The following is a 24,039-nucleotide window of genomic DNA, read 5'->3' on the forward strand; positions in this document are numbered from 1 at the left end:
CCATTAAATATGGGAAAAATATCTTTGAGAGAAACCAAGTGAAAAAACTACAACCACATGTAATAAGACCCCTTTTCCGTTTCCGGCGGCGGAGTGATATATCAGCAAACAATGAGTCTTCCAAGAGAAGTCAATGGAATTTTACAAAATGCCAAATAAAACACGACAGAAACTGTATTTCGTTAATCATCAATGAACAACATAAACCACTCGGTGAGTAGCACAGTTTTGAAAATGAACATTAAGTGTTGTTTTAATGACATGTTTGTGCATGGCCATTGACTTCCATTCGGAAGCAGTCAAAAGACTTCTAAACGAGTCAAAAAGTCAAGACTCGACCCATTGTCAAAATTTCAGTGTCCATCACTGTAGTTCATCCAAAACAAACCAGAAATGAGACTCAAAGTGTTAGATAATGGAATTGTCCTTTAATTAAATCGCTTTAGTGTTATGGATTACTTTTATAATGGATGAATGTGCTTTTTAAAAACTTAACATTATTCAATGCCATTACAATCTGGGAAGAGCCATGATGTACAGTAATTCAAACTGTGTTCGGCTAAAAGAAAAAACTTTTTGCATGTTCGCCCTGTGTCAGCATGGGTTTCCTCCAGGTCTCACAGGCCAAAAACATGCAAACTGGAGAACCTGAGATATTAAATTGCCCTTTCCCCAACGTGTGTAGATCAACTTGTGTATAGGTTAGCTCAGTGGTCTCCAACATTGTCTGTGATATGCCTGCCAAAGCAAATTCTATTTATTAAATATTTTTATATTGGCTTGGCTTCTTTTATACATGTTAACATTTAAAGGCGGGGTGCACGATTTTTGAAAACGCTTTGGAAAAGGGAGTCGGGCAGAGTACCAAAACACACTTATAGCCAATCAACAGTAGGGGTCATGTTTACTAACCAACATTGCTGCCTGGGTTGCGTATGTGTGGGGTGGGTCTATCAAAAGAAGGTCCAGATTCTATTGGGGTAGGGGCGTGTTTGTTTAGCTGATTTCAAATTAAAAGAAAAAAGTTTTGAGCCCTCCAGATTGTTTTGTCCATTATGGTAGCCCTTGCTCACAAATAGGTTGGAGACCCCAGGCACTGGTTCTCGCCATGAATGTAGCCATAGATGATGGAATGGTGTTAAAAATGAATAAATAAATAAAATATACACCTAGGATAGTATATGGGTGAGTAAATAATTGGATAATTTTCATTTTTCTGTGAACTATTCCTTTAAGCAAGGAATTTTTAATTTACTTTTAATTAAAGAGTTTGCTAAATGAAAAATAGACTAGATTTGTATGCGTATTAAAGAAAATCCTAAACTTATTATAACAATACAAGGGTATGTATGGTTGCTACGGTGTTTTGTAAAAAAACACACAATTCTGTATAGTTGTCTGGTTTGTACACTGTAAAATGTAATAGCTGAGCTTACTAAGAAGATTAAGTAAACTTAACTTATTTAATTAAGTTTGTTAACCTTACTTAGTTTAACTAAGTAATCCCAACTTTTTTCTATGCAAACTCAAGTCAACTTGATTAAACTTAACAGATTAATTTAGCTCAACTTAAAATTTCAAGTATTTTCAAAAAGGATGACTGCACAGTAGGTGGCAGTAATGCTCCCAAGGAGTAAGTGGTGGCTTAACTGAGTGGTTAACTGAAGAAGACGACAACAGCACATGGTCAGATGAGAGCATGAGGAGGTAAGTTTGTGCTTATATATCATTTTTATTTTTTATTTGCTACGTTTTTATCGCAACATTACAATCACAGTTTGTAAACAGTAATATTTTGTCGGTAATAATAAAACTGATGCATGCTATTTGATCACAATTAGCAACTCAACAACTGCTAATCATGTATGTTTAAAGATAAACATTTTCGTTCAACAGACATAAGTAACTAATATGCAGAGGTAGATTGAGTACAAATGTAATTATATAAAAAGTTATAGTTAAAGTTAGGCCTTATAGTAATAACTGCTTGAGTAAAAGTAAAAGTATGCAATGGAAAAACTGCTTAATTAGTGAGTTTATAATTCGTGTTGGTGTGGTTTATAATAATAAACTAAATACTTAGAACTGCTTATAAAAGGTAAAATAGCACATTTAAAGTAGGTGCTTTCAAAATTGTTACTCAAGTCAATGTAATGCAGTAAGCATGTTTCTACCCACCTCTGGAGAAAAAAACATTAATCATTTCATACCTTAAAATCCCAAGTTATTTTAAATAAGAGATGTGCTGTATAAAACGTTTTAAGTTTATAGAGTGAATGCTAAAAATGTTGTTTTTACAATTGCTTTTTAGTATCTATCAATCAATATACTATGTTAATTGTATATTATTATTATTTAGCAGGAGCTTGTTTCTTTGAAGAGAGCGCATACCCTTCATGGAAAGTCAGGTAATTAACACACATTTTATTTAGGGCATGTAAAAACGTTTTAAATCTTGATATGTTGTTTCTTTTGTTATCCTTCTTTCATATAGTAACGTTACTGTGGAGTACAACCAAGTCGCAAGCAAAAACTTCAAGCAAGAATTGTTCTCATCCCTTGCTAAACATTGTTTTTGAAGATTTTGAATGAAAGAAAAGTTTAAAAGCTCTCTTGAGTATCTAATAGTAAGTATTTTTGTTTGTTTGTTTTAAATAGTTTAAGTCCATTTGCTAACTTTTATGTAATCTGTTCTGACTGTTGATCTCAATGTTTTATGTATTATTTGTCAGAACATCACTGATGTCACTGCTCGGTGGACGGTTGTTCTCCGTGGTCTTGCTATCCTTCTTGCGGGAGACACTACAGACTTCCTGAAAACAAACATGGTTAGTATTCTTCTCGTTTAATCAATATGAGATGTCCTAATTTTTGTGTTGGCATTTAATTAGCATTATTAAAGAAATAATGTGTAAATAGAAGATAATTAAAGGCACCAAGGCACATCCTTTTGTCCCACAATTCTATGCGTGAGCATGCTCAAGATTGGTCGAGCCTGGTTGAGTTCGATAAAATAAAATGGTGGCCAAGAAAGCAACTGAGCACACATTTAGTGTAAATAAAGTAATATTTTCACTTTTGGTTGCATTTCTAGCGAGAAATTTGTATTGTAGTTTTGAACTCTTTCCCCGCCATTGAGTTATTCCGTCAATTAAGAGAATCAATAACTTCTGATAAATGCTGTGAATAAATGAAAATATAATTTATTTGCCAGGTAAAGGTTTTATGTCAATTACATAGCCAATTCAAAAATTATAAAGAAAGCAAAAAATCAAATATTTAAAGATCAATCTGAGATGTATACCTGACAGTAGCGAAATACATCAACATGACACTATGGGTTTTGGTTTATCGCATTATGAGTGAACAAAGCTTAATACAGATGTTAACAGTGTGTAAACCATTTTGAGCTGTCCACTTTCGACTACATTCAGATGTATTAAAAACAGTTTAGAACCGCTTAAACACGCTGTAACCCGTATGCTGGAAATAATTTTGACAGGTACAGTTTAATAATACACAAAATTAAATCAAATGTCTTTTAATAACATATAATGTTATAGTTACAAATGATTAAACCAAATAGTGTGTTTGTGACATTTGAACGTCTTGTCTTAAAACTGAAAATAAACAGGTTTTTCTGTATTTGTTAAAAATAAGCTAATAAAATAGTTCAAATAAATATTTAATGTTGCTTACCTTATGAGAAAAAATAGCCACATAATAAGTGGGATAATGCACAGACAGCAGGTTGTTATCATGAAATAAGCCCCTCCAGTTTGATACAAGACCCTCTGCTTGACACAGAGTCCTAATCACACTGTTGGGGATTATTTCTGCAAAAACAACCTGCTGCCTATATAATATACCTTACTTATAGAAGAGTTTTCTAACAAGATATTATTAATTAAATATGTTCCAAGGATGTTTTTGCACCACCAGGAAAGAAGCTTCTGCTGAAAGGTCCAAATTATTATTGGCAATTCCAACCGAAGCACTGTTACAAATTAAGTGTCACTTCAAAAACTAGTAACATCACCTTGAACAGTTTAAATTTTTAAATGACACATCCACTTTGCATTTGTATTATGAGAATGTATATTAATATTGCGTTTCTATCTTATTAGGACTGTGATGGTGACCCACCTCAACTATCAATAGGAATTCTCAGTCTGGTGCCGGAGGACAGACACATTTCTCCACATGGTTTACAGCAATTATTTGGTAGGGTGTCACAGCCATGGATGGACTTGAGAAAGTATCACATGCCATGTGTTTAGTTTTTGGACTGATCGTTGTTTTAAATATGGAGTACCTCTTCACAGCTTATTTTGAGTTGATTCACAGGGTTTTTCTTTCCCTGGGGCCCAAATCACTAAAGTCAAAACTGCCATCACTACAAAACATACCAATGTGAAGTAGTGTGTTTTGTGTGAAACAAGTCCGTGTTACTGTAGATCTGTTGCATTTTGGGTTTTATATTTTTCGTAAACCTGGATACAAGTTCCAGAAAAACTCAACTTTAATTGCTGCAAAACTTTGATGTTTTAGTTAAGCTGTATTTTGCGTGTTTCTGATGGCAGAAACAATACTGTTACTGTAGGTCTGTTGATGCAATTTGTGATTTTTTATCAGTCACATGCCAACCTGGATACAAAACCAAAACTGCAGTCACTAAAAAAAAAATAGTTTTGAATTTGTTTGTCAAGGTGTGTTCATTGTGTTTGTAATAACAGAAACAAGACTGTCTTAGGTCTATTGTTGCATTTTGGGTATCCAGATTGATGGGTGACTGAACACTGTGTGTGTGTGTGTGTGTGTGTGTGTGCGCGCGCGCGTGCGTGCGTGCGACAAAAATGTTTTACTTTGTGCACTGTTAACATGTTTAAAATAAATGTTTTAACCTCATTTTGTTGCTTTTTGGCTTTACTCATTTTTGTTAGTTCAGCTTACTTACAAATGTAAGGCAATCAGTTTCCTTATATTTACAAGTAAAGTGAACAACAAAAAGAAGTTATCTCAACTAATGGTTTTAAGTAAAGAGTACTTAACTTTACTTGATTCATAAGTTTAGTCTACTTGTACTGTTAAGTTTTGACAACTTAAAATCAATACTCTACCTTACTTGATGAATAAGTTTAGGCTACAAATAATATAAAGTTTTGCCAACTTAAAAGCAATACACTAACTTACTTAAAATTATGAGGCAATCAGTTTCCTCACTTTTTTAAGTAAACTCAACTTATTACATTTTACAGTGTAGTGTGTTAACTAGTGACAATTGTTAGTCAGAACGTTAGTAAAAATAACATGCCTGTAAAGTTGTGTTTCATAACCCTTGTCACTATTGGGGTTCATTATTGACTTAAGCACTGCAGAACCACATGACGTTACAGCCATTCATTAGAAAGAAACTAATTTATCTTTATGCTGAAAGGGACTTTGACTAATGCTCAGACAGTGATGACTCTCTAAAGTGGAATTGTGGGTAGACTGAAATATGAACTGCTGGTTGCAGGATATTTTAATTTTAAACGAGTTAATCAATATGGAAAACCCTATTAGTGATTTGCCAATGTTCGGGGATAAAGGTAATTGTGTTCTATGGCTGAGATTATTGAAAATGATCAGCATAGTGTTGATGAAGTAAGACAAATGGAGCAACGCTGAAACAAGAATACAAGCCAGTCATTAAACTTTGTTGTGCCTGTGCGGCCAATCAAAAGGTCACGACTAGATTCCACCAGATGGACTTACGATAAAGATGACAAATGAGGCATTGAGCTGAATAAGACCGGAGAGAGTGAAACATGGCGTGCATGCTTTTTCGAAGCCAGTAAATGGCATGCTGACAGTAGCAGGGTTTCCATCACCCCAATTTTATGCATATTTAGAAGTATCACATACGAAACGAGTGATGGAAATTTCTAATAAAAATCCCTTAATTCGCAAAAAGCTTAAGGTGATTTTTGAATTATGCAAAAAAAGATTAAATGTGATGGAGATGGAAAGCATTTGCTAAATAAATACTGACATACTGAACATTAAACCTATGTGACTGATCATAGCTGTTTGCACTGTTGTTGTCTTTACCATATATGGGGCTCGAAGTCGTCGCAATGCCCTTGCTGCTAGTGCCTGCATTAAAAATTCTGCATTTCCTCTTTTGTGTACAGCATTCAGTTTGGCAATTACAAGCTGCACTGCTAGTAAATTTATAACTGGCCCAATCGTAACTAAATGCAGTCATGTCTCCATTTTCTAAGCGTGGCTTGTTTTATGTACTGTTGGTTACTTAATTACCAATACCACTGCTATTCGCTCTATCAACTTGATGGAAACGCACCTAATTCGCATTTGTTTCCTTTTCATTTTTTGAAAATTTTGAAAAGATTCGCTTTACGTTTGAATGGAACCCCCACTACTTAACAACATGCTATTTCTGACGACTCTATCAAAATATCTGGGCAATCTCGGAAAATAGCTTTACAGTAATTTTAAAGGCAAAAGCGCTGATGAAAACATAATATACTTTTTTTAGACAATGAAGCCTTGTGTTCGCGTGATGAAGGTGCTAGCCACGCGGCACCGTCTGTACTCCCCTGGTATCGGCACCAGTCGGGCATACTACATGCCAGCTCATTACTGTTGGGCATTAAACCTGGTTTTGGCCAGGTGTCTCAATTCACGCTACTGCAGCAGGTAGAGCGATAACGCCTCAAGTCTGCTGCTGCTGCTGCTACAAAAAGCGTGTTAATGTTAATGTAGCTTGGCCATTTTTCCAGACACATTTTGGTGTTGGCTGCCCATCATTGTTCAATCAAAGGGAGCTTTATGTTAGCAAAGAGATGAAGGGAAGTGATTGTAAAGAACCACATTTAAGTAGCTCGAGTAATAAGGGTGAAGCTTGTTTCTGTGGTATTCAAAGCAATAATTTAGTTGAATGATGTGTGAAATGTCTTAAAGCATGTTCTTTTCATGAATTTCACTAGACCTTCCCGAGTACACAAGAAGAAAGGATGTTTGTTTGAAGCCTGGCTATGTTTTTTACGCGCTGTTAAGGAGAGATAACTGATATACCCACCCAAGCAACTTGTTAAAAACTAAGTTAAAAAGCTATTTGCATTTTTAAAAAAGAGTATTTAAATGTGGCACAAGAACAAATTTCAAACAACATTCTAGATATGAGGATTTCGGATAATGTACTAAAATTGGTCTTCTTTATAATTTAATTTTGTCAAATTTTCAGTAAATATTTTAGATTTTGTCTGAATTGTGCATTCACGTCTATTTATAAACTGTGAAAATAGCACATTGACATTTATTGACATCAAAATGGCACAACACATGATAACTTATGCACTACTTTACACAATTTTCTAGTTTAAATAGTGCAAGTAGTGTGTTCACACTGACAATACCAAAAAAAGATTTCACTTTATAGTGCTTAGACTCACCTGTGACCCAGCTCGTGAGCGATAGTGAAAGCCAGGTTGAGTCCGTTGTCCTCCGCCAGTACACACTTCCTCTTAGCACTGCAGGTGCCGCCCAAATAAGCAATTCCTGTAGAAAAACCAAAGCTGAGATGATAATGTACAGTCACAAAATCTGAACCACAAATCGGGCAATTTAATTCTTAATGGTGTGGTCACCCTGACAATTATTTAACTCTTTCCCAGCCATCGACGAGTTAACTCGTCAATAAAGAGGAAATGCTTCCCTGCCAATGACAAGTTTTTCCGGCAATCCACATTCCCGCTATTATCCACCAAGTGGCACTTTTACCTGACTTATAAAACCTGGAAGCAACCCCTCTTGATCATCGCTCTTAATCTAATCTCTATCAAATGAAGATAGGATGAAACTTTTTTGTTTGAAAGCATTGAAATCATTAAATATTTTGTATGTCCATATATTTTAAAAAAAAAACATATGGCAATATTCCGGAAGGAATTCATTCAACTTTTATGATATAGTCACAAAAAAAAATGCTGGTGCTGGCTGCCAAAAAAAAAAAAACGCTGGCAGGGAAAGAGTTATTAACTGGAGGTCTAAATGTCCAAACTCCTATTGGCTCCAAAACTCTGGAAATTTGTCAATTCACGTTGAAAATAAAAGGTTCAGTTGTTTTGTAAATAAAAAAAAAAACATTTATATTGCCTTGTAATTTGTAATCTGATCATACCACATGCATGACTATTTTAATTTACTAATTGTCTAAGCCAGTGGTTCTCAAACTTTTTCAGTGTGCCCTCCCTTGAGTACCGTGCATCCCTTTATTATCCCCCAAAATACATTTTTGACATAAAACATTGTACAACTTAAAGGTGACCAAGAATGGATTTATATAATGTGTTTCATTGTTCTTAGAGATCTAAATAAAAGGTATTTAAAAAGGTTTGAAAAACTGTCCACGTTGAAATCACCAGAGTAAACTAACAACCTTATGATTGAATTGCTCCGATATCCGGTTGTGCCTGGAACATAAGATTTATATCCATGTTCTGCCATTTTCCCCCTTGCTTGTTTCTTCACAATACCTGCAAAAACTTCAGATGATTCTGCTTTGTACGTTTGGCCTAGAATATGGGCGGGTATATAGAAATGTTGGGGGCGTACAACTCGACCGTTACGTCACTGTCTGTGTTATGTTGAGATCGGCCTGTTTTTTGGTGGACTTTTGAATGCACAAGATTTACATATGAATGAGAACACATTACTGCTTGACGTTCACGATATGTCATTACAATATACAGAGCTGTAATAATTCAGCTATGACAAGTAAAATACAGTTTAACATTCTTAATCACCTTTAAAACTTGAATAAAAAAACATTTAAAGTTTTAAAATATAATGCTTTTAGTTAGTAGCCTTATTTTTCAGAAGTTTAATTAAACAGAATTCATGATAAATGAATGTATTTTATAAAATGTCATAAAACTGGAGCCCCCTGGCACAATCTCGCAGCCGCCAGTTTGAGAACCGCTTGGCCAAACCTTTATTGTAATGTACCGTATCAGCTTTAAATTACTTGCGTGGTGGTCAAATCAGCTACAAATCCAATTTCATACTCATTTATAATATGACACACAACTGACATGTAGTCATATATGTACAGTAAAATACTGAAATTATAAACAATACAATTGATCTCATAAACTGATAGCAAACTCATGCTTTTACAGTTTAAAAATACTGAATGAAGCCACATATATGACATCAGAGAGTTTATATTACATAACAGACTATCACCTTTCCAATGTGCCGTGTGAAAGCACCTGATTTGTGCCTGACGCTGGACGAAACCCAGACATCAATAACAAAAATGAAGTTTTGCCCAGATGCTATCATAAAAAAGGTAAAACAAAAATATGGTAAAATTTTTTGTCTTGTTTTAGAATATGCTATTTCAATTTCTTTGCTAATATGTGCCACTTTTGGTATACGCTTGTTATGCTCATAGATTAAAAACATGCTTTGACTTTGAGGAAAACTGAAATAATTGAAGATATGGAACGTTCAGCGGGTCATATCCAATTGACGGTGTCGCATGCCAGCAGATGGTAAAGCTCCAGCTATTCCTACATGTATTATGATTAAAGGCAGTGGGGTGTAACTAACATACTGGAGTGAGCGCAGACAGACACGGCAGGTGTGGCTGTCATGCACTGATGTGGCATTCATATTACAAAAGCGTAAATCTGAAAGGACAGCAGTTGTAGCACGTTTCTAATTTAGCAAAGCAATTTTTCTAATTATCATAAAAATAATGGCTGTCAATCAAAGAAAATATTTAATATGAAGGAATGATCTGCTATAATTATTACCAGGGATATTAAATGGGTTCAAATTAGAGCTGATACGTATACCAGTTTATGAGCTTTGAAGCTTCAAAACAGAATATTCAAAGCTTCGGTTGGAGGGGGCTGAACATACTCTATCTAATAAAGGCAGAAATGTCTGTGTGTCTGTCTGTTTCCATTTTTATTATGTTGAGAACCGTTTATCCTATCAACTTCAGGCATCGTGGGTGTGTTGCTGCGGAGCAAAGGGAGTGCAGTTTTGCATTTTGGTGCAATATGGACAAGCAACATGTTCAAAATAAACTTTTATTAAACACAGGTTGGGTATAATATTAGTGGCCTTGGGTCTAGGGTTATTTAAAATGAATGTGTTTTTGCCGAATGGACCCGAGAAGACCTGAACTATCTAGTGTGTGTGCATCAAGTCCTTTTTCAACCCATCCTCTGTTTGCCAAGAGCACTTGCGACATCATGTGGCTGGCGGGAGGTTAATGTTCATTAAGCACGAAACAGCGCGGATGAACACAATGTATTGAGTAGAATCTGTAAATCACCGCGTGCCTGTGGATACTGTCATCCTGGCTAACTTCATTATCAAATTTTTTCATCCAATTTAAAGACTAAATACTGCGTATTTGGATGATAAACTTTATATACACACGTGAGTAAGATCTTCAGTTATGTCTGGACAATGAGGAAAAGTAAAGAAGCGTCTATCTTAATATCCCAGTGGGAAACTTTACAGATCAATGGAAGATAGGAATATTTTTATTTATATTTGCTGTCATATAATATTCTTATTACACATCACGCGGGTAAGTTACACGTATCCACGTGTGTATTGTTTACAAACGAGGACGCGTTATTCACGTGGCATGTATTTCTCTACATGTCGTGCAGTAGACACGGTATTACATTCGCTATTATGTTTTCTGATAGTAAAGACACAAGTAAATGCACTACACTAAAGATGCTTTTAAATGTGTGCTGTAATATGATTCCATACATTGCGCTGTTGTTTGCATGTGACGCGATGCCAGTCAGTTTATACATGTTTACATAAACACACACATTAAAATATTACTAAAAACAGTCGATGGGCATCATAAACAGCTTTTTATATAACTAAGCACTGCAGATGTTCACCAAATGCTGTGAGAAAAGGCTATAAATATCCACGTCCATCATCCTCACACGCAATATAACCTACTAGCCGGGTCTCCTTCATTATGTGTGCAGAAATGACATAATGACGCAAACACGTGCTCGAATTTCCCGCGAAAATCCACCAGTACCACTAGAATTAAAATCATTAATACAAGCTTACCGTTTTGAATCGAGCTAAGGGTGAGCAGATAGTTTTGAACACTGGCAGGTAATGTATTTTCTCAAAAATGTTTTTTTTTTGTTGATATTTTTAAACCTAAATAAGTGCCGGACTGCAGCTTTAAATTTGGGTCAAGTGGGGTTAAAAAATTGGCACTGGATCGAGTCAGACTCTGGTCTAATTTTCCTCTTTGTCTCAAGTCTTTAAAAAAAAAGATTTATGCACTTCGGTATCAGGTAAAAAATTATTTGGGCCATTTCGGGTCAGTTACATTTCTTTGGATTATTTGGACTATACGCAACAAAAATGTCTGATGTACACTGTAAAAGTGACATGGCCAGACACTAATACCAGTAATACACCTACCTGTCCATACAGACAAGCACACAGTGATTCCTTGTTGGCAGAAGCAATGTTTGCTTGTATAAAAGACAGCTGGTTATTATCACAAAATGACACCAGTGATCTACCCGTAGGCCCACAAAGAAAACTAAGTGATATACAAGCACTTCACACATCTGAGAGAAAAGAAACGACACTTGAAAGAAGATGATCTCATATGTTTTATGCAGTGCTATGGTAAATGTTGTTGTATTTAAAATAAACCCAACTTGAGTTTTAAAGCCTCTTTTGTGATACTGAGGAGGAGAGTGGATGACAAATTTGGAATCTTCGTCGTGGCCCATAAATTATTTTTCCTTTAATGTATGCTTATGAAGTTTTATGGCTGATCGTAAAAATAATTCCCATGTAGAACCCACTAAAGATTCATTCAAACGATCTGTGCTTGATCATTCTTCATTTTGGCAAGTATAATCTGCCCAAACTCTTTATTCTTCACCATGACTTCTCCAGCTTTTTATATACTAATAATATACAGTTTTAAATGAATCAAACATTTTATTTTAAACAGGCAAGGCAGTTCATCTTTTAAATGATACAGTATGATTCAGACGAATTACATTGTATTAAGTATAAATCAAGTAAATCATACAAAAAATGATTTGACAAATATAAAGATGCACCAACTCTAACAACGCAAAAAAGTCTAAATTTGGCCGTACGAATTTATTCTAAATAGCCACTTCGTAAAATATTGTATGTATGAATTGCCGTGAGATTGTGTTGGAAACTTCATAAGTAACCGCTTAGAAATAGCTTTGCTTACAAAACGAATGAAACTGGGATAGGATAGAGCAGAGTTCTTCAACCTTTATCAGACCAAGGACCACTTAAAGGTGGGGTGCATGATTTTTGAAAAACACTTGCAAAAAAGAGAGTCGGCCCGAGAACCAAAACACACTTGTAGCCAATCAGCAGTATGGGGCGTGTCTACTAACCAACATCTTTGCCTGGGTTGCGTATGTGTGGGGCGGATCTATCAAATGAAGGTCCATATTCTATTGGGGTGGAGGCGTGTTTGTTTAGGTGATTTCAAATATCAACATTGGCTTTTCTTTTCTTATTAGGGTGGGAGCAAAAAGCGCTGTTTTTATGTATGTGTACCTTTAAATGAAATGAGCTACAGTTACAGTGAGTGCTTTTGTTTAAAAATAGATCTGATTCCTGTGACTACAGTCTAAGACAATAGTATCTTTAGCCACATTAGCACAACAATGTGCTTACAAACATACAAAGAAAAGCTTTTGGGTAATATTAACCAGTCACTCTGTGGACCTGGTGGGGCTTTATCAGTGTGAAGTCACATTAACAAGAAAATTAAAACAGCATGTCCAATGAGCCTGCTTTGGTTTAATGAGAATTAAAAAAAGAAAAAGAGGTTGTTTTATTGTAGGGTTGTTGTGTTCACACACTGCCAAACACACATTTATGTCCAAATACCTTGTAAAAGGACACCCAGTAAATCAAATTGAATACACAGTATCAAATTGAATCAGGATTTACATTTTTTTTTTGATGGTTTTGTTACAGAGATATTAAAATATTTATTATTTGTATATACTGTTAACACTACTACACTATTTGCTGATGAATTTTAACATGGTAAACTTTTACATTTTTATTATTTTTATTTAAATTTTAAATCAAACAATATTTGGAGGACCTACTGCCACGGAGCCCCGGACCCACTGTTCAAGACCCATGGGATAGAGTATTTAAGATAATAACTTTGCATACAATAAGTACACATCACTTTTAAAATGTATCTCCACAATGAATTACAAAATATTTAACAATTGCTCAAATCTTCTTCATCTGTTGCACAGAATAAAAACGTCATTACAAATAGAAAAAAACATCCAGTATGTTGAAAAATAATGGGCCATTCCAATCTTTTTACAATGACCGGAATTCAATGATTAAAAATGATTTTCCTTGAATGCCATTAAAACAGCAGGTTGTTTGGAAAACAGATGTTGTGTGGAATTCCTTATAGACTTTTATTCTTCATTTTTTCCTTTTTATAACCATGCATACTTAGAAAAAGCTACAATTATCTCTGCTGTGTCTGTCATCAGATGATTTACCGTTTGAGGTCAGCTAGGATCATATTTCTGTCTGCAAGTCTCTGCAGTCGTACTGTGCAGTGTAACACGCTGTGAAAGTGGAAGTTATTTTAATAGCTCACTGTGAGTTTATGGAATGTTATCTGTAAAAGTCAAACCTGTAATGATTGTCTGGCTGATTAAACTACACTGACTTAATAGAAGTAACATGAGCTTGCATATACAGGATTTATCCTATTCAGCTCTCTAGCTCGTAAATCAGTATATTATGTACACAGGTTCGGACACTGTTAAGGACCCTAGCTCACGTCACATTGGGACACTGTTCACTTATTTTCCTGTCATGTGGCTGCTTAAGTGCATTGTGATAATTCACAGCTGTTGTTCATCAACATCCAGCAAATCCTACATCTCTCTGACTTGTGAAAATATATTATGAAAAATACTTTTATTATTCTCTTACATATCCGTCAGTGATGCGCAGGATCAATGTATAAACAACCCGCACCCAACCAACGTTTTCAACTAACCCGCCCGCAACTCAGACCTCAAAAAAAAAAAAAAAAAGTACCCGACCCGCTTCCTGGAATGCATTTTTAAAGATAAGTAGGAGGTGTTTCAAATAGTTAATTGGCATCTTTATTTCAAACGACCGGACCAACCGCGACCCGAATATCATTAAAAATATTTTTGGATGACTTGTAAACGAAGGTAACCGCGGATGACCGCAGGCACCCGCTCATTTTGGATCAACCCGCACATCACTGATATCTGTGCATAGCGAGTCTAGCATTGTGTGTTGTTATAAAGACTAAAACAAATGTTTTTCTTTTCAAAAGTTCTGTCATGTTTCATGAAGTTTATTCAGTTGGCTCACGTGATTTTAAGTTGGAGAGCTTCAGAAAAGATCACGTGATTTCTGGAACATAGGGACCATCAATGCTCACTGGTTTTTGCATTACATTGTGGGAATTTTTAGGGAACGAATCTTCAGTACACTAGAAAGATTTTACGATTGAAACAGCCCTTAAAATGGCCGACTCCCCAAAGAGTGCCCCAGAGCCACAGTTTTTTCTCTGGTGTGTGTGTTGGGGCTGGGACACATAAATGATGATTGGCTTAATTTTTATGGTAAGCCAACCAGAGGCAGAGTGTTGCTGGTGTTTGTTCAGACGCAAGCAGATGCACACAGTCTGACTCGCAAGTACAACGAGCTCAAAGGAAGCATTTGCAAACTGGAAGTACAATAAGCACAACTTTTCCCACGTTGAGGTGAAAGACTTGCTTCTCAATGAATTATGGTGAAATGCCGCTACATCCAAACGCCAGAGGGCGCTCTTGTGCAGAAACTCAGCTACAGGAAATTTATAAGCAAGCTTATACACTCACCTAAAGGATTATTAGGAACACCATACTAATACTGTATTTGACCCCCTTTCGCCTTCAGAACTGCCTTAATTCTACGTGGCATTGATTCAACAAGGTGCTGAAAGCATTCTTTAGAAATGTTGGCCCATTTTGATAGGATAGCATCTTGCAGTTGATGGAGATTTGTGGGATGCACATCCAGGGCACGAAGCTCCCGTTCCACCACATCCCAAAGATGCTCTATTGGGTTGAGATCTGGTGACTGTGGGGGCCATTTTAGTACAGGGAACTCATTGTCATGTTCAAACCAATTTGAAATGATTCGAGCTTTGTGACATGGTGCATTATCCTGCTGGAAGTAGCCATCAGAGGATGGGTACATGGTGCTCATAAAGGGATGGAAATGGTTAGAGACAATGCTCAGGTAGGCCGTGGCATTTAAACAATGGCCCAATTGGGCCCTAAAGTGTGCCAAGAAAACATCCCCCACACCATTACACCACCACCACCAGCCTTCACAGTGGAAACAAGGCATGATGGATCCATGTTCTCATTCTGTTTACGCCAAATTTTGACTCTTCCATCTGAATGTCTCAGCAGAAATCGAGGCTTATCAGACCAGGCAACATATTTCCAGTCTTCAACTGTCCAATTTTGGTGAGCTCGTGCAAATTGTAGCCTCTTTTTCCTATTTGTAGTGGAGATGAGTGGTACCCGGTGGGGTCTTCTATAGCCCATCAGCTTTAAGGTTGTGCGTGTTGTGGCTTCACAAATGCTTTGCTGCATACCTCGGTTGTAATGAGTGGTTATTTCAGTCAAAGTTGCTCTTCTATCAGTTTGAATCAGTCGGCCCATTCTCCTCTGACCTCTAGCGTCAACAAGGCATTTTCGCCCACAGGACTTACTGTGATAAAATCCCAGTAACTGAGCAGATTGTGAAATACTCAGACCGGCCCATCTGGCACCAACAACCATGCCACGCTCAAAATTGCTTAAATCACCTTTCTTTCCCTTTCGACATTCAGTTTGGAGTTCAGGAGATTGTCTCGACCAGGACCGCACCCCTAAATGCATTGAAGCAATTGCCATGTGATTGGTTGATTAGATAAGTGCATTAATGAGAAATTGAACAGGTGTTCCTAATAATCCTTTAGGTGAGTGTATATCGCTGTTCTTCAAACCTTTTCAGGGATTTTCATTATAATAACAGAATATATATAATGATTATGTTTGACGATGCATGTAAATGCATGTTATAAATGATTCAAACTCAGTAATTTTAGATTGATAAGGACTTCCTACCGATCAAAGAGCAGTAGTACACAAAATAGCTGTGCGTAATATTGTCTTTGTGATTCAGAATTGATATCAAACGGGTATAATTAGTGTGTATTGCAAGTTATCGTTACACCCTAGCAAGAACGTTTATGTAACATGCAACATATGCCCAGGAAGAAAGAGTCTCTCCACGTCTGTGGCAAGAAATTCTGATCTAATAAAGCACCTCACATCACCACATGCCGCCACAAAATTAGTGGTTTCTCTTTAGATTTCAATTCATTAATTTAACATATTTAATACTGGGGGCATCCAAATTATTTCACATATTTGAACAAAATTTTTTAAGTAATATGCCTAATACTGAATGGCATCCAACAAATGATAATTTTTTATTATTTTATAAAAATCCATTATCAAAAAAAAAAATAATAATAATAAGATTACCTATATAACAAATATTTATAAATGTATAAAAAAGGATATATTGAATTATTACTTAAAGTTTTAATATTTACATAACCTTTTAAACAAGAGAAAGTAGTTGTCATCGGGAACGGATAAAATTATGTAAAATTGTGGAATACTATTGCCATTATTGAGTGTCCCCCACTGCTAAAAAAGTTGTAATGGGGCGGAGCAAGTTTTACAATTCAATAAAGACTAAAAAAATATTTTTAGAAAACCATGCAGCAATCAACCAAGACATCAAAATCAGAAACATGTACTACGACATTAACTCTCTGGGTTCGACCGCGCCACAAACACTTTATTTTCCAATCACTGCGAAAAGAGACTTAGATTACTCTGCTGATTATGGACATACAGATGATTTAAACATTATTTGAAACATTAAAGTGTCTATTTTTTTGTGTCCACTCCCAATTAAAACAGAGTGTTGTGCTCTTTGTTCAATGCGCGTTCTGTTCTCTCTCCCTCAGTAGAGAAACACGTCACAATATTAACCGTAACTTAACGAATACTTGTCATACAAACAAAAGATAAATGTCTACATAATGCTTGGAATGACTTCTTTTAAATGATGTAAAGTGCAGGTCAAAACAGCTCAAGGATGCAAAATCAGCTAAGACCGCAAAGGGGTAAGATCTGTTACATTTCGACTTCACATTAATGTTGTGCAGAAATTTGGCAGATACCAGGATGTCAGCACAACCAATTACAGAAGCTCTGCTACAGTAAAACAACTTCACAGAGCGGTGACATCACCAGATTTGTTTGACTCAGCGCTTGTTGGATCAAACGTGACCACAGGCCCCATAGCTCAAAGCTGGAGCGTCCTGCCAGACGGACTCAGAGAGCCATGCCTAAATACACATGCCACAGAGAAATATTTTCACCATTATTTATCTGGGGTTAATTTGCCGTTAGCACATGAAGAGTGGTTTGCATTCACAAGCTGAGCCCTTTCGTGATGAGAACAGCAAATCTGCCCGTTTAGCAGCCTGGGCGGCCCAGCTGAACTGGGACAAATGCTTTGTTATTAGCGGTGAGATGCGCCTTTGGTCATCTGGTTTAACAATCTCTATTGACAACCAGCATTCCAGAAACAGCAATGTCATTTAGATTTCACTGTCCTCTCTATCTTTTCTTATAAACCAAAAAAATCCAGAGGAAACAGAATGCCACTATATAAAAACATTTTTTAAAAATAAAAAAGTTCCTCACAGCAACGCCATAGAAGAACAATTTTAAAGAACCATTATGTCAAAGGTTATTAAAAGAACCATTTCTTTCATGCATTTTTATAATCTAAAGTAGTGAGTCACGCTAGATAACCGCAAGGGAAATTCTTTCACCTCGACAGCCCCAATCTAAAGAACGTTTTTTCACTACAAAAAAGCAACAGAAATGGTTCTTATGTGGCATTTATAAGGAAATAATTTCCCCAGTTTCAACTGAATTCAAACTCAGAAGCAACAAACATCCAAGCAAACACAAAAAAGTTTGATTTATTATTTTACTTTTGTCCCTCAGAAGCTCCCTATTAGAGAGAACACTTTAATAAACTGTCTGTAATATCTCATATCTTTCTCTAAGACACACCTCATCACATCTCATTTTACTTACATGAAAGAAGTAAAAAAATAATAATAAGGACCTGACCTAATTCTATCCAGCAGCAAGAATTTCAGGTGTAAGAACAAAAATAAGAAACAAAAAATCCAGACCAAATTATTACATTCCCCTTTTCTGTAAATGTTCCCTAAACACAAAGGAAAAAAAACACGTAGGAGATTAATCTTTCATATTTCTCCTTGACAGCAATAAGATTAAAGGAAAACCAAATAAAATAATTTCAATAACAGAACAGACCTTAACAATCTCACAATGTTGTGCAATCAAAAACAAGTCTGAGATTAAAAAAAGAACATTCAGTTCTACCAATATCACATTACTTGACCTACAGTATTCTGTCCATATTCATTAAAAGCGCTATACTTTTGTACTTTATCCATTTATACTTTTGTATGCTATACTTATATTAAAACATAAAGGCAGGAAAGATTTCAGCAGATGCATTATTACAATTTCCGACATTTTGAAACAAAAGTAATCTGTATTATATTTATGAATTATTATTATATTATTATTATTTTATACGTAAGAATAGGTATGTATTTTTACATAAAGTGTGGTTGTACCACACACGTAAATTTACTTACGTTTTAAAACACACTGAAACGTATAATATTGACATTTTGACAGGACTAATATGTTAATTATTTACGTATAAACAGCTTAACAGACATACAAATGTGTACGTATTCCTATAAAAAAAATCGAATTCAAATATTGCACCTCAAGAAGATTTAAGACACATTGCTTTATGATATTACACGCTCTTGTGTGCTACGTCACAGATTTGCATCATTTGCGTCTTTCAGTCGTTCTACGTTTGAAAATTTTTTAAACACTAGTTAGTGTGTAAAGTTGCATAAATAGCATAAATAATACCTGTAAAACGATAAAGCTCAAAATTCACTGCCAGGCGTTAAATTTTCTTTAACAGAATTCGCCTTTCAAAGTATAAAGCAAACGGCCGGTTTGGACTACAGCCCTCTACTTCCTGCTTTAATGACGTCACTAGAACAGTTTTTTGACTAAACTCCGCCCACAGGAATACGTCAGTCGCAGGCTAAGCTAACGGCAAGCTAAGCTGCTATCGAAACACAACACACTTAACAAACTACACAATCAGAACTCGATACGTATTTCTGAAGAAGGGACTTCATAGAACAAAGAAGACATCAGACCGTTTTGAGGACAATGAAAACAGCGCTATACAGAAAAGTAAATTGTCTGAGAAATACAGCGTTTTTTTACAAGTGAAACATGAACACGTGTTATATTGCCCACTGTAAACACAACCAAAGCTTCAAAAACACAGAAAGAACGGGACCTTCAATACTTCTCTGTACTCCATATCCTCCAGAGAGGACAGCGGCTGCAGCACGTCGTCATTTTAACTACTTTTGGTACTACTTTTCAAACTTGGCAATAAATAAGTTATTTTAATTACACTTGTCTGACTGTTACGCTATTTATTTCAGTACATGATTTTAATAAACTGTTTTGGGTAGGTCTTTTAAATGCTATATTGTTACTAAAATTTTCCTACACGTTTAAGTTACGTTGCATAATATGAAAAGAATAATTTTTGTATAAAAAGGGTTTGTGCTTAAGGTAAGGTTTGAGGTAGGGTTAGGGTGGTACCATTATTAATAAAATGGATACAAATAAATGATGCAAATATGTATATATTGTATGCTTCAGCATCTATTTAAATATACAAAAAAGTTAGTAGTATTAACAGTGAGACCAGGCTGAAATACCACATGCATAAAAAAGCAGCATCCTTTGCCTGGATCTGCATAATCTACAGCTCTGCATATCTGGACCAGATATGGACTTCACGAGGTGCATCTATATTTTTAAACAGTATTGAAGTTTCTACTGTATGTGTGCTGCATACTTGCTGGATGCAATTAGTTTAATTTCGGTTCTAATGAAAGAAGAACCTCTTAGCAATAAAACTTTTCCTCTGGGAAATTACTGATGGTTACATAAACAGTTTATTTCTTTTTACTCAAAAGATCTTGGTTTGAAAATGGTCCAATGGGTTCATTTTACACTGGAGATCTTAATATCCAGGTTATATATTCAATGAATGTTCTATGAGAAGTTAGACAGGGAGGAACAGACTTTAGACACAGAACTATGGTACAGTGTATCTATAGAGATATAAATGGGAAAAAATAAAAATGCATTCTGCATCTCACTGCAAGAGAAGTATTTGAGCGTGCCTTGAATGGCTGGGGAACATCTGAAGATTCAAATTCATGTTTTTTAACTAATTGGTCTTGGTGGACTGCAGAGGAAAGTTTTATATTTAAATTCAGGAGAGCAGAAAAAATCCTGTTATTCATCAACTGCTTCCTTAAAAGCGCCATTCCTCTCCATCCATCCAACTCATATGGGCCACAGAAAACTGCACGTTGACCTTCTGCGAAGGAGTGCTTACAAAAAACACAGAGATGTTCCACCGAACTGAGAGTCAGGATCATTTCCATATTTCCCAGTATACTGTGCTTCACTATTTCTCACATAACTGAAATTCCAATACATATGAAACAGAAGTGAGCAATAGGGCAATGGAAACTTCAGACAAACTCAAACCAGCATTGACACTCCCAGTCCACACATGAATGCAGGTCTGTGGGTTTCTTTCGACTGCTAGGTTCCCCCTGGCCTACAGCTGAATGTCTTCATTATGTTGAATGAAGGGTGTCTCAGACCATCATTTGAAGTTCAGCTTATGGCAATGAAGCAAAAATCAATAAACACTGAAAAGTAGGAACGGCTGAAAGGGGGTAGGTCCGAGCATCCCACATCCGTGTCAGGACACGATGGAAATCCTGAGACCCCACAGGATGTCTATCTGTTTTTACAAGAAATGGGTCAGCTACGGAAACTATGAAGCCTCAAAAGTGTGAAAACACTAGGGCTGCACAATTAATCGAAAAAGAATCACAATCTCGATTCATACATAAATGCTATCTTCATTCTAAATGACGGCGATTCACTTGCATACAGTATTTCTCTGTATTCAGATGCTGCATTCACGTGCTCACGTATTTACATTACAATCCAAGATGCTATAATATCAGTCAAACTTGCTAACACACTCATACAGGGTAAAACCAAACCCTATTCATTCACCAATCAGACCCGATCGTTTCTCTCCTCTCTCATCTCATTTGCGGCATTTAACACAGTCGTTTACTTGATGGATTTGGAGCGACATTTTTCAAAAAAAAAAAGAGGATAAACGAGCGTCATGGTGGAAAATCCTGGTAGCGACGGAGAAAGTGACGATGCAACAACATTGGTTTCGAAAGAGGGCAAGGAAATTAGTTACCTCCGGACGTAGCCTGCTATTTCTTCTTCGTTTGTGGGTTAACTTGCCAAGCTGCTTCTTCTCTGACGGTCGCGCTGCTACTCGACGCAAAAGTATAAATGAAAACCGACGCGGAACCTACGCCGTCGCGGCTACGCCGTAGGACCTACGCATGACTATAACGAGCCCTTTAGTGTAAAAATTGATTCAGGCCATTTTGCTTCGGGTACATTTCTTTGGACCTGGGAAGACCTCTAGTTTGAGTGTTGCACAAACCCCTTACCCAAACTGTTTCTGCTACGTACATGAATGATACAGTGTAACTTAAGTTGCATAGCAATTTGTTGGAGAAAGATGTTTCCAAGTCACGGTTCCATGTGGCAAAAAAGTAGTTTTTATAACACATTAACAACACTCAGAACACCTACAGTAAGCAACAGCACAGCAACACCCAAGATATTGGATATAACATGCACTATTATAACTATGAATAGGGGACAATGCAACACTCAACGTGGCCACTCTGGCAACGAAAGTGCCGCCTTCCAGATAAAACATTGCAAACATGTCTGCTGAGTGGTGTGACTTCCCTAAAGAGACTTCGGCAACAATCTGGTGAACACCCATAACAACCTCGTGTTGTTGAGGCAAATTTTGGACAAACATGGGCTATCAAATATTGAAAAAGCTTGGCTTTCTTCAGAGTTCAGCAAAAAAATCACTTTGTTTAAAGAGCACCTATTATCCCATTCAAAATTTTACATTTCCTTTGGTGTGTAAGTGTGTGTTAGTACATGTTAAATATATGAAAAGGTACAAAGCCCAAAGTTAACAATGACGAGAGTTATCATCTCCAACTGAAATCTCTTTTCTTGGACTACAACAATCACAAAGATTGTAGGCAACAGTTTACTTCCGCGGCCTGTTGACGTGGACACAACAATCATTATCATAATTACGCCCGCTTTTGACTTACAGCATGTTAGTTTTCATATTTAAAGAATTTTCTACTGACTATTTACACCATGACACAAACGCAAGTTTTTAGCAGTGCATAGTCGCGCATGTTGTTTTTCGTTTCTACAATCACAAATGAAGACATGGTTTTATGTTTTAGTATCCTTACCTTACAAATCTGTTACGTTATGCTCAAACCGCACTGGTTAAGTTGATCGATCAGCTTGGCATTCAGATTCAGCTCGTATTGATAAGGTAGATAAGACGATATTAAGTAATGCATAGACAGTAAAACATTAGTAGCTGATCTTCCAAATACGGTAAGGAGCGTCACATTTCCGCCTGACGACAGAGGTATTCAGGCCAATCAACGTTTTCGTTAGCTGGCCAATCGGAGGACTTTTGCGCTTTTCATAACGATGAGCTTTGTACAAAATCAACAAGTTTCAAGCAGGCAGGGCATTGAGGAGCAATGTACGATATGTTGAAAATAATGTGTTTTTTGAAACCATGTGAACACACTGTATTACTACCCAGTCTCACAAAATTACGTACCTATAGGCATATAAGAATATAATTCTTTTTCGTGATACTGTCACAAATTTCAGCGTTTTTTTGTGATTTCTGTTTACGTGTCATTGTCATGTAGTGGTTACTTAACTGCTTTTTCCTATTTTCAACTCATTTTCGCATCAGTTTAGGGTTAGATTTGGTGTTTGCATTAGGATGTCTCTTTAAGTATTGATTTATACAATTTTTCAATTTTTTTATATTTTCTAAATTTTAAACCATTGACCATTATTTTATGTAAATCTCACCCTAAACGAAATGACAATGGTAAGAAAATAGAAAAAACAGTTGAGTAACCAATACATGACAATGATACGTAAACAGAAATTCGTGATACAATCGCAAAGAAACACGGAAATTCGTGACAGTATCACGAAAAAGAATAAAAAAATTATGTGCCTAAAGGTACGTAATTTCGTTAGACTGGGTTGTGTATTACAGCAAATACACAAAATAACATTGTTTTTAGTGATGTTATATTGTCTCTTTAATGTTTTTACCCATTTTTGTTTAATGTTTTATTTCTAAATGTATTTACCAGATAAAATAATGCACCAGACCCCAGTTCAGATACAACAGGTTTACTGTTATATAAAGTCTTGTGGGGCAGCTGTAAAAGTAGAAACTCTCATATCAGATCACGCATGAATTGCCGACCGTTGCTTAGGGCAAGAAGCATAGACTTCAAAAGCCAGGAAGTGAATGAGAGATTGGAGACGTTAAGCCCGAGGTATGAGCTTATCCCTTCTCAAATCGAGCTATATCTCAATGGGATCCTTGTACATCAATTGAAAAGAGAGGAGCTTCATCTTTCGTTAAAAGATCACCAAGACAAGACGTCTGTGATCC

At 36.1% G+C, this 24,039-nt stretch overlaps 1 protein-coding gene and 1 long non-coding RNA gene across 4 annotated transcripts in view; one reads left to right on the forward strand and one right to left on the reverse strand.

Annotated features, from left to right (window-relative positions):
- The window catches only part of adamts17 (ADAM metallopeptidase with thrombospondin type 1 motif, 17), a 244,291-nt gene that overhangs the window by 152,993 nt on the left and 67,259 nt on the right, over positions 1-24,039 (reverse strand). For all 3 annotated transcript variants that reach the window (XM_055187083.2, XM_055186975.2, XM_055187023.2), the window contains exon 8: positions 7,458-7,563. In XM_055187083.2, coding sequence (XP_055043058.2) covers positions 7,458-7,563 — 106 coding nt within the window. The remainder of the gene's footprint in view (positions 1-7,457; positions 7,564-24,039) is intronic.
- On the forward strand, positions 1,447-5,263 carry LOC129427052 (uncharacterized). Its single transcript, XR_012360247.1, has 5 exons — positions 1,447-1,707; positions 2,360-2,408; positions 2,495-2,627; positions 2,733-2,828; positions 4,128-5,263. It is a non-coding gene; the product is annotated as an uncharacterized lncRNA (long non-coding RNA).

The sequence above is a fragment of the Misgurnus anguillicaudatus genome, chromosome 21, assembly GCF_027580225.2.
Source record: "Misgurnus anguillicaudatus chromosome 21, ASM2758022v2, whole genome shotgun sequence".
NCBI classification, from domain to species: domain Eukaryota; kingdom Metazoa; phylum Chordata; class Actinopteri; order Cypriniformes; family Cobitidae; genus Misgurnus; species Misgurnus anguillicaudatus.